General features: G+C 36.0%; 3 protein-coding genes across 4 annotated transcripts; 2 read left to right on the top strand and 1 right to left on the bottom strand.

Annotated features, from left to right (window-relative positions):
- The first annotated feature begins 1,033 nt into the window (after positions 1–1,033).
- Positions 1,034–3,168, top strand: Pis (phosphatidylinositol synthase). The gene is made up of 5 exons (XM_076432329.1): positions 1,034–1,093; positions 1,170–1,279; positions 1,827–2,115; positions 2,214–2,377; positions 2,460–3,168. Exons 2-5 carry the CDS (start codon positions 1,234–1,236, stop codon positions 2,654–2,656), a joined length of 696 nt encoding a protein of 231 aa, XP_076288444.1. The 5' UTR covers positions 1,034–1,093; positions 1,170–1,233; the 3' UTR covers positions 2,657–3,168.
- Positions 3,169–3,538: 370 nt separating this feature from the next.
- Positions 3,539–11,942, top strand: LOC143212960 (zinc metalloproteinase nas-4). 2 transcript variants are annotated; one of them, XM_076432321.1, is made up of 4 exons: positions 3,546–9,709; positions 10,643–10,948; positions 11,322–11,455; positions 11,519–11,942. In XM_076432321.1, exons 1-4 carry the CDS (start codon positions 9,361–9,363, stop codon positions 11,627–11,629), a joined length of 900 nt encoding a protein of 299 aa, XP_076288436.1. In that variant the 5' UTR covers positions 3,546–9,360; the 3' UTR covers positions 11,630–11,942. The 2 variants fall into 2 exon arrangements, with proteins under 2 accessions (XP_076288435.1, XP_076288436.1); XM_076432320.1 differs by having other exon boundaries at positions 3,539–9,709; positions 11,322–11,942.
- On the bottom strand, positions 5,452–7,484 carry LOC143212555 (leucine-rich repeat-containing protein 47). Its single transcript, XM_076431465.1, has 4 exons — positions 6,896–7,484; positions 6,347–6,823; positions 5,942–6,269; positions 5,452–5,653 (listed from the first exon to the last, which is right to left on the bottom strand). The coding sequence occupies exons 1-4, from the start codon at positions 7,482–7,484 to the stop codon at positions 5,452–5,454; spliced, it is 1,596 nt and encodes a 531-aa protein (XP_076287580.1).
- Positions 11,943–12,222: the final 280 nt, after the last annotated feature.

Below are 12,222 nucleotides of genomic sequence, written 5' to 3'. Positions count from 1 at the left end.
ACCAATACGATTTTAACGATCTTTTGCAGGACGATAGAATCCATATTTCTAATGATATTTATCTAATGAAATATTAGCCGTAGTTACTCGATAAGTTGTAAAGATAGTTTACCATGATATTTACTATGAATATATGTGTGTATGTAGGTACATAAATAGTCGTAAAAACCGCAATATGTGGCGTGGCTTGCAAGTCGGAGGTTCAGCGATCGAATCCCGGTTGTTGACACAACAATCTTTTTTCTTCTCTTTTTCTACAATTTTATTGTGATAAACGAACTGCGGATTTTTATGCAAATTCATATTTTTATATACAGAACTAAAGAAACGGAACGTAAATAGGGAGCGCTACCAACAAATCCGGTAAATTGTAAAAAGAAACTTGTAAACTGTTTTTGGATAATATAATTCACCCATGTTCGATAATTATCATCCTGAATCGTGTGCGCAGCGTCACCGCAATAAAGATTTTGAAGAAAAAAGAAAACAAAAGTTTACGTTAATCGAGGGACTCGATAACTATAACTGAACCTCTGATTTACAAACCACTCTCTACGACTACAAATTTCTATTCATAGTAAGTATACATAGCGAGGATTGTAACTTTAATCAATTATATCTTTAAAACTATCAAGTAACTACGGCTGATATTTCGCATACATCGTTAGAAATATGTATTCTATCATCATACAAAAGGTAATATAATCCTAAATGGATTCATACATTAAGATTTAATCACGTAATTGCATATTTATTCAACAAGAATTTTTGCTTTTAATACCAGTACACATGTATGCGAACTATTTAAAAAAAATAAAAATTGTTATAGTATATACTGTGGTCCCGTTAAAAGAAAAGTACAGTTTCTAGATTTCGTAAAAATTTTCATTGATACGATACTGTTAGTTGTACGACTGCTATACATGCGTCACCATGATCGATATATCTCGAACTCGAAACTGCGATACGATAAAATCGTCGATTCTACTCGTTTCATTGACGTTATATGTTGTTACATTGTACTTCTTTACAGTCGTTTAGATTAAACAGAAGAGAGCGGAACGCAAAAAGCAGCGAGACGATTGTCAAGTTTGTAAGTTGAAAGCAATACGTATTATTTGGCGAGAACGATTGCAGATGACAGACACATCTTTACATTCGATTTTCAGATAACAGGTTGTGTTGTAAATACATTTCTCGAGGAGTGATAGATACTTAGTTGAAGGCGGCAAAATGTTGGAGACGGATAATGTTTTCTTGTTCGTGCCTAACATTATCGGTAAGTAGATATTGAATATTTCAATATTTCAACAAGAATCTGTATTTAATTGTACGATTGTTATATACAAAAAGCTAATGTGGATATCTGTCAGACTAAAGTAATTGTAGGAACTAAATAATATTATATTGTTTACGATTTTATAGTATGTATATAATTTATATCCACTAGTACACGTTCGAAAATTGTTTAAATGTTTATAATTTATTTCTTGATTAGTGGTTTAAATATAGAGTACGATAAGATAAAAGAGGAACAGCAGCATTTCAAAGACTTCCCATACCGATACGTATAGACGCATACCAACTTATGGATCAAGTCTTTTATATAACACGCTAGCATGTTTAGAATATGGAAAGCGTTAAACTATGCTTCTATAAAATGATAAGATTACTAGAAATTTAATTGAATGTAGTAGAAATATTTAAGAAAATATGGAATAAACTAAAGGCGATCCGATAACTAAAAACATAGATGTCTAAATAAATGAGTATAAAATTATTATCAACGCAATTATTCTATATAAATGACAATGTACTGTTAACAGGCTATGCGAGAGTGATTCTGGCTCTCGTATCTTTTTATTTTATGCCAAGCAACCATGTTATCGCATCATGGTGCTATATAATTAGCGCGTTACTGGATGCAGTGGATGGTCATGCAGCTAGATATTTTAATCAAGGAACCAAATTTGGGGCTATGCTAGATCAATTGACCGATCGCGTTGGTACCATGTGTTTGTTAGCAGTGCTATGCGTACTTTATCCATCGTACACATTTTGGTTTCAATTAAGTATGGCGATCGATATTTCTTGCCATTGGATATACGTTCACGCGTAAGGTCAAATTTTAATACGTAAATGCATTTATCGAAGCTTTTACATAAGGGCGTACACAAACAAATATTTCCTTATCGCATAATCATGTATTATAGCTCGCTTTTACAAGGAAAAACCAGTCATAAATTTATCGACATGTCTGAGAACCCAATTATGAACGTGTACTACACAAATCGTACAGTTTTATTTTTTATGTGTGCTGGAAACGAAGCATTTTACGCCGCATTGTATCTGGTTTACTTTACGGAAGGACCTATTCGTAAGTTATTTTATTTTCTATATAATTATTAAGTATCAAAGTTTTTTTGAGATATGACAAGTAATACGAATTTTTATTACAGTGGCTGGCATAAGTTTATTCAGGTTGATTATGTACATCTCCGCACCTATAGCAATTATTAAAGCTGGTATTTCATTGTTACATGGATACGTGGCATGTATTAATCTGAGCATAATCGATCTGAAGGAAAGGCAAGCGCTAAGGGGAAATAAATCATTGCACTCTGCGACATCTTCTACTTCTGCTAAGTCTGATTAATTGATCTTCCTAATTTATTACATGTTATACTTAAATGTCTCTATATTTAATTATATTTTTACACATTAATCCAAAGATGTATGTGCCAGATTCAAAGCGTTAGGCTCCATCGACTATTTTAATATGAAATAGATGTACAGCGTAATTAATTATTTAACGTCTGTTTCGATAAAAACCATGCTACGAGCATTTAGGCTGTATTGTGCTTCGATGAATTGAATAGACTTTAATAGAATTTAATAATTTTATATTTCTATATAGTTTGTATGAGTTGTGATAGTTCTTTTGAAAATTTTTTTTATAGAGATGATATCGAATTATCTTTGCTGTAAGGTAACAAAATGTACTTGAACATGTTATGTTTCATATATTATACATGACAGAGCTATACGTTCATTCCGTGTCGATGTTGGTTGTTCGATAATGTACCTACAGTATAGAAAATGGTGTGGAACGTGTAAACAAGAAACTTAAGAAGATGTTTAATAAATATTTTTGTCCCTTATATGTTATTGACCAGTGTCTTTATTTTATCATAAGCATTAGTACAAAGTATATCATAAGCATATTATTATATATGTATAAGGTATATTAAATGAGCCTTATAAACATTAAAATTATCTATTACTATATATCTATTTATATCGTTATAATAATTGAGAAATGGATTTCATGCATGTATATATTGTATATGTATATCATATTTGGCTGTGCAAAACACAATTAGTAAACAGATCGAGTAAATTTCTATAATATTTTTACATTATTTTTAAACGGTAAAAGTATAAAAAGCAGCAAAAATAAATTTGTCTGTAATTCCTGTTGTTCTAAACTTGTCTAAAAAGATTTGAATTTATATGTAATGATCTATAGTCTAACGATAATTATTTAGTAATATTAATAATTTAAAACTTCTTATTTTTGCTAACAATTAGAAAAATTAATTTATTATATCAAAAAGTAATATGAAAATAATGTGAGAACATAAATGTTACTTTTAAATATTTAGTATAGAAATTTCTACAACATTGCACCAATCAATGCGATCTAAAGTTTTTGAAAAATGAAACTTGGAAAAGAAGGAAGGTAGCAAACACAGAAAATATCATTTGTTTGACGGTAAGCGTGTAATGTATGTTTTGTTAATATTGAGATATTTTGCTAAATCATTATAAAAACAATGGTTGTATTATACAATGTGACACGTGTTTTCCGTGAAGACAATTATATATTTTTCAACGTATATACACCATACACATGTCCGTCGTGATGTTCACAACATTATCGTAGTTGAACATATTAAATTTACGGGATGCGACAATATTTAATGGCAAAATGATCAACTAACCTCAAAAATTTTGATTTCTTTCCCCCGTCATAGCCAGTCATGTTTCGGCGCCATGTTAACACTTCAAACATTCGCGCATGTTAGAAAGTTCAGAAAATTCATGTGAATTTCTTCGAGCCGTAAAAATATTGTAGAATGAATTTTGCACTCCTTATGGTTAATAAAATGATGAGAAACGTCCCGCTAGGACGACGTTTTCTGTTTCCACTGAACCGAGACACATGAAACAAAGTACAATATTTATAAAAACAGATGAGAATTCTTCACCGGCTTACTATGAGATGATTCGCGATACGACAGCGCCAATGTCGTCAGCTGCGTGCAAACGGCGGTATGTTTTACTGATATTTAAACTTGCGGATGACCGCTACATCCTGCATAAGATAATTATTTGTAGGTATGACTATACAATTTGACGAAACGATAACGCAAAATGGTTTAGCTGAATTGGAAAAAAACGAACAAGTTGAGAATACGAAATTTCTTTATTAATCAAACCGTTTATCAAAAAAGACTATGTCATATTTTATCCCTGAAGTATATATTCGAGCCTCTGCGGCCCTTATCGAACATTACGTTTATGACTCTATGATTACGCGCGTGTAGACATATTTATTATCTAATAAAATAATTATCAACTTAAAGAAAAAGATGTGTAATAAAGGAACAGATAATAAACAGGTGATTATACGAGTAAACTCGCGTGACCGTAGCAGTCTTAGAGGGTCAACAATTGAACAAAAATTAAAAATCCACTTAAGGGTCGATAGCCGGTCAAAAACCAGACATTAAATGTTAACATACGGGCACAGCCGATTAAGATGGTCAAAACTGCCCTTAGAAGTTTTTCAATGGCTATCGAACCATTTGAAAGGATCCAAAATATGCCACATTTTTTTCAGAATTTTAGAACGAAAAAGCGCGAAATCTAATTTACCCTGTAACTATCCTCGCTGAAAAGCTAGAAGGCTGAAAATTTTACTCTGAGGGGTTTTTCTTGGTCAGCTTTCGAATAGTTCGATAGTCATTGAAAAACCTCCAAGAACAGTTTTGACCATCTTAATCGGCTAGGCCCTTTATTTGATTATTATTGTTCATTTATCAACGTTCGTAACATTAAAGAAACATATATTGCTGTTGTTATAACATATGATTTTATATTTTTAGTACAAAAATATGGTATCACACTTAATCTGTAACATACATCCGTATATACGAAATTCATGTATAAAAACCGCTTTATATACATACATTGTATCGATGTAAAACTTATCTTAACAATCACGAAAAGGTATAAAAATAACTTATGTCATCGTAACAATAAAAACAAACTGTAATTTCTTGTTTAAGAAAAATGTTCTTTATAAAAAAAAAAAAGATAATATAATTTTCGATCGAATACAATACAGTAAAACAGTTAAATTACTTACACTCACACAGTTGTTCATTAGTCTCGCAACACGGTTACTAAATTATCTGAAAAATTCAAATCTGCTCTCGAAGGATAAAGCAGTTTCATATTACCATCCATATCTACTACTTTGATTTGTTCTACAACTAAATTATGAAAATTCGAGTTCTCTTCTTCTTCTGAGAAACATCCGAAACCAAGTGTGACTATCTCCTTCAAAAATTGGTCCAAAACATTCCTGGTAAGATAGAAAAGTGTTTAAGAAGTCAAATTTATTTCTAATAAGTAGACCACGGATCTTTACGCGAGTACAAATTTTTCTGCTTCGAATGCGGAAAGTAAGAACCAAACGAAAAGTTCTACCTTTCTTTAATAATTTTAAAAGAGTTCGAATGGATGCATCGACGTTCCTAAATTTTTATAATGTTATGCCCGAAACACATAAAACCCGCAGTCCACGAATAAATGTTCATAGAAATTAGAAACCGCTATAAATATATCTAATGTTACTATACTGTTATTTTACCTGCAAATCAAATAGGACGTAGCACTGGTTACTTCCACCAATACAGTTTCGGTATTTACCGACATTTTTGTAATGTCGCTATTGGTAATCGGTGGGAAGGAAATAACTTGTTCCGAAGCATCCATTAAACATGGAAATAATGGTTTGCCTTCTAATAGATAAAGGAACTTATGAATGCTAGAGTATACGTTGCGCTTCTTATCTTTTCTTAAATTTTCAGCTTCCGTTTGTAATTGTTGGAATAACTTAGCTCCGGTATAAATGGTATCACGCATCAAAGGTTTGATTTCCAGTAAAGTTGGTGGTTTCGCGGTATACACCAAACTACCTATATGTAATGAACGCAACGTTATTCAGATACATTTCGTTTAGATATTTATTCTGATCATTTTCCATTATACTTACCAGGTTTGATCAAATTAAAGTCATGCGTCGCAATGGTTGCAACATTCCTTTTCTCGCATATACCGTCGTGTAACTTGGTCTGAAGTTGAATGAATTTCTTAAAACTCTCATCCGTGAATTTCATGTTTTTGATAATGCAAGCTGCTATGTAAGGTCTAACGCTTTTCACATCTTTTGTAATTTTGATCACCGGCGTATCGTCGGTTGTTTTCAGAACTTTCAACTTGTGCGATAAATTATTTATTTCTTTAACAATATTCTCAGATTCTGATGATCTCTGTGCTTTTTTGCCCTTTTTCGTTTTGGCATTGGAAGCTGTGGAATTAGTGGTTTTAGGGCAGTGTTGTCTAATGTAGTCTATCACTTGTTTAGTACGGCATTGATCGATCAATTTCGATAATCTTTTATCCGTTAAATTATTCCCTTTCAGATATAATTCCTTCAGCTTGTTACAATCGGCAATTTCACCTGGTACAACTATAATACAAACATTTAACGAATCCCCCTTGGAAACGTATAGAAAATATTCATTGGTTTAAAGAGAATTACCTGAAATTGAATTGTCGGCTACGTTCAGTATCTTTAAAGACAGCAGTTGACTTATGGTTACAGGGATATCTTTTATTCGATTGCCGTTCACGTAAATCTCTGAAAGATGAATCAATTCCGGATAACATATATCAGGGAAATGTTCGAATTTGTTGTTGGATAGATCCAGAACGCTCAATTTGAGATTAGCTGCTTGGGATGGCAACGAGACCAAAATATTGGAGCTCAAGTTTAGCGTCGTTAACTGCGGAAGGTTTCCCAGTTGATCCGGCAAAGAGGGCAACTTATTTCTGGAGCAATCGAACACTTTCAGTTTCTCCAGTTTATCAATTGTGCCAGGCAGTTTCGAGATTTGATTCGAGTGCAAGACCAAAGTCGTTAAATTCTGTAACTTCTCGATGTCTTCTGGTATCTCTTCCAAGCATGTGTTCGATATATTTAAAAAATTCAGATGTTGCAGGTTAAATAAAGACTTATCCAAACCTTGTTTCTCAATCAATTCAGATATTGCCGGACCTGACAATACTAGTTCATGTTTGTTTTCCGTAGCGGCTGTCTTAATCACCTGCCACGAATTGTCCAGCGTCATTATGTTAAATGCTAATGAAATTCTACCGGTATTAAAAACTATATCATTTGTGTGTCGGCTCAAGGTTATATGCCGGGAAATATACGCTTGAAAACGTGTGCGTCAGACGTTGCTACAGACATCTACAACGGCACAGAGTAGTAGAGTACAGACAAGTACAGATGACAATTTTGCAGAGGCGAATTGTGAACAATAATTGTGAACCGGCGTTTTTCGGACACGCTAATCTTCAGCGCGCATGCGCTGAATTTTCCGGTATCGACAATGGGAAATTCGAAGATTAGGCGGGACATTCAATTTTTAATTTTCCAGTTTCTGTAATTCGTGTCTTGGATTTGACTCAAATTCAGACATTGAAATATAATATCAGTGTTAGTATTAGCATTAGAGCATAAATTAGAAATTAGATACATATTAAAAGAAGCGATATAAAAATAGGTCTAGCAAACGATTCCCGTGTGAACTATTCACCATGCAAATTACATTCACACGTGTTCTAATAAATGCAAATTACCACGTAAAATCGCGATTCAGGAACTTGGGGTAACAATTATCTTGTTAGCATTAGAGGAAAAGGGTGTCGTAGAATTTATGTTTAGGCAATTGAACTGTAACGTTTGAAACACGCTAGATACTCATTTAACCGGTTTCAAATAACTCGTCGTCTCGATATGGCTGTTTTTATCGGTGAATACATCACTCGACAATCGTTGTTAAGAGGAGTATAACGAGATTGCGGGGCGCATTAAAAATTTTAATTCGCGCTACCTACAAATTGAAAATATTCTCTTATAATTATGATATGCAATATGCATGAGAGGACCGTCCGCGTCCGCGAGAAGACAAATGTCGCGTATACGACTTATACACATACATATATGTATACGATTCACATATGTATGTATATGATTGTGTGTTCACGATTCATCGACTGTTATTCAAAATTCGACGGAAATGCGAGACCTGACAGATATTATAAATGACCGTCGTTGCGTGCTAAGAGGTTTCTACGTAAATCTCCCAATAAAAGGAACATCATAATCCATAACGGGCCGAGTGGGAACGACTTTATTACCGACCTTCGATTCTCAGTCACCGCACCGCTGCGAAGGATTTAGCAATGTCCTTAGGAAATATCCAGTATCAATGATATCTGCGCCCAGTGAAATTTACATGTGAATAAACTGCGAAGGAAGATGTTAATTTTAGTTCGGCGTTATAGAACGTCTACAACGACATCCGCAATGTAAATAACACTTTGATACTTGAAATGGTAGTGTCAATCACCGGGATATTGAATTCATACTTTTCTTCCGGGTTTATAAATAACGACCACTTTTCTACTCGTTGAACTCGCCGTGAGAAAGGAAACAATGACAATTTACAATAATAATATGAACATTAGATCATTTTTAACAATACAATAAAACATATAAGCGCAACGTAACCGCGTATGTTCTTTAACCGGCAACGGCGAGGATGTCTAGCGTATATGTATAAGTTGCAGAAGAATTTTGCGCAGTGCTAAATTTATTTTACCGAAAAAATATAGCGCGGAAGAAGTTTATGACACCTCATCTCTCATATTGTACACCTTGACTGGTATTATCCGATATACGACACCCATAAACGTTGTCCGGTGCGTCGCGCGTCGGTGGGAAGCCTCCCGGAATCAAGCCGACAAATCTTTACTTCCTGTTACCCAAAGTCCACGGTTATCAGAGACTGTCCCATGGAAGCATTGGATAGTTCCGCGGGTGGGGTTGCTCGAGTGCGTAAGTATAAAGTCTGGAAGAACCAGTCGATTTTCGTCAGTGGAATTGCCTCGAATCACAGAGTCAACACTCGTTTCGGTTAATCCACGAAGGTGTTCGCCATGGCACGTTATTGTCCAGTCGTCTGCTCGCTCGCGTTCGTTCTTCTAACGGCTGTGTCCGCCTGGCCGCCCAATCGCCGCGACGCCCCCGACAATTCGGTGGACACTCTCGAGGGAGTGATCGGTCATTTGCAGCACTTCGGAGAGCTCCTCTACCAATTCCCGGACAATGCAACCGGACAGGTTGTGGCGAACTGGCACGAGGGTCTGGACGTTAATCCGGAAGAGTTGGGTAGCTACGCGGAGGGCGACATCCTCTTTCCACCCAAGCAGGGGAGGAACGGCCTAAAGGCGGAATCCGCCCGGTGGCCAGGTGGTGTCGTTCCTTATATGCTCAGCCCCTATTTTAGTAAGCGATTGTATCCATTTATATTTACGCCGACTCGCTTCAGCCATCAGCAGATACTCCGATCGTAAACCAATGATTGATCTAGTCATTCAATTTTGAATTGTCGCGACAGAGAAGATTTTTAAGCTCCCATTTGGTATAGCCAGTGGCGCGTTACCCTATGGGCAACTTGGGCAAATGCCCGGGGCCCCGAACGCAAACCAAGTTAGTTAGTTAGTTGGGGTTAGGGGCCCCGAAATTCTACTTTGCCCAAGGCCCCAACTTCCGCAGTTTCCGCGGTTTCAAATGAATTTACGCCCCTTCAATCGCGGCTTTTCAATAATTCTGTTATACCCAGTAGCGCGTTATAACTATCAGGTTGGCAAATAAGTTCGTTCGGTTTTTGTGGTTTATTCCAGCCTAAAAAACCGAACGAACTTATTTGCCAACCCAATAGTTATAACGCACTACTGGGTACAACAGAATTATTGAAAAGCCGCGATTGAAGGGGCGCAAATTCATTTGAAACCGCAGAAACTGCTAGAAATCTTGTCAATAAAACAGTCTGTTGGTCATCTGCGATTACATTTTCATTACTGTTCGCGCACCAAACAGCCCGAAGGGACATTTCAATGTGGACCAGTGACCCACGCAATAGAACGTGTTAAACTGGAAAGTGAACGATACTTTTTCTCGTTTCCGTAACATGAAACATTTTCTTGTTTCTCATGGAAAACTTTGACTTTCAAGTCTCACACACTTTTGCAACCCTCGCAGATTTACGTCTACATCAAACAGCTTCTTAATTAATCTTAGTCAAATATTCTGTAAAGTTTTGCAAGTTACATTTTCTCGTATTGTTTACGCACGAACGGCGTTGCGTTTTACAAAGGGTGAACGAATTGGGTGAACGGATTTCTCTGCGAATCTAACATACTTTGAAATCTATTGCAGATGAGAAACAGCGAAACTTGATTCTCGACGCAATGAACGATTACCACAAATACACGTGCATCAAGTTCAAACCTTACACCGGCGAAGAAAGCGATTATGTCAGGATCACAGCTGGCGAAACTGGTTGTTGGAGCAGCGTGGGAAGAATCGGTGGACGACAGGATGTGAATTTACAGGTTCCAGGATGTGTTATCAAAAAGGGCACGGTGATACACGAATTGATGCACGCGGTAGGATTCTTGCACGAGCAAAGCAGATACGAGCGGGACGAGTTCGTCAGGATTCAGTGGAATAACATTTTGAACGGTACGTGACATACGAATGGCATTTAGCGGGACGGTGAAGCCTCGATCTAAGAAAAACCCTCCGGTCCGCGCTGCGTCTTAGGCCCTGTGGTTCTACAGACAGTGCAATTCTTTCGAATTCGAAAAGAAGATTTGCTATTCATCTAAATTCAAGGTTTAATCTGTTTGTGGGGCAGCGTTGACAGTAACTGACATTACGTGTCGCGCGCTAATCAAATTCAAATACGAACATGCTATTTCCTGCGCAGGTATTCGACACCTGTTCGGAGCCCATTCCCATTATTGTATCATACGTTTACTTGTCGTACTTGTGTCGGGTCTATAGAAATTAACCAAAATACATCTGTCGTTACCACGCGCTGTTATCTATCTAGGCCATGCTGGAAATTTTGAGAAAGCCTCCAGACAGACCACCGACGCGTTTGGTGTCGGATACGATTACGGGAGCGTGATGCATTACTCTGCGAATGCGTTTTCCAGGAACGGCCAGCCTACCATAATCCCAAAGGTGAGAATTATTTCTTGTATTTTCGTGTTTATCACTTGCCAATTGCGCCGCGAAATATTTCAGGGTGCAAGTAAGGTGCAATTGGGTCAAAGAGAAGGATTCAGTAAGAGAGATATTCAGAAAATTCGGAAGATGTACAGATGCAGCAAACGAAGACGCAGCAGTTATTATTAATTCCAATGATTTGCGAGGATGGAATTTTTATATTTGGCACTGACTTTTAACAGAAGAGAAGAATCTAGTCCTTTATAATTAAGTCTACATATACATAGTTTAAGTTCAATGGCGAGAATTTTGAAAAGGGATCAGCAATGATTCGAGTAAACGATCTTATATCGACGTTGCAAGAATGTAATGCGATTAAAAAATTTCGATCACTTGTGTTTGCGCGCGCGTGTGTGTGTGTGTTTGTGTTAAATAATACTGTTCGATGCATTTAACATTTAAGAATGTGGAACGATAGATATACTTATGTGTGAAAAATAAATGCACTATTAAAGAATTTGATTGTACGTTTCTTTTTATCCATGTATCTATGTATTATTCTTATACAGGGTGTCTCGCTTATTTTTTATGATAAAAATTGTTTTCTTCGAAGGGGAAAATACTGTGATGGGATGAAAATTGTTCTCAAGGCCATATTTTTCGAGATTTCAAGGTCATCGGAGTTTTGTTTAACGGAACTAGATACCTTTGCCATCGCGATTTTGTTCTAAATGAAATATGTTGTAGTCCATGTGAAATTAGCGGGGGTTTAAGTCATCATT

The sequence above is a fragment of the Lasioglossum baleicum genome, chromosome 10 (assembly GCF_051020765.1).
Source record: "Lasioglossum baleicum chromosome 10, iyLasBale1, whole genome shotgun sequence".
NCBI classification, from domain to species: Eukaryota; Metazoa; Arthropoda; class Insecta; order Hymenoptera; family Halictidae; genus Lasioglossum; species Lasioglossum baleicum.
Note: the sequence above shows the minus strand (reverse complement) of the source record. Positions and strands in the feature narration are given on the sequence as shown.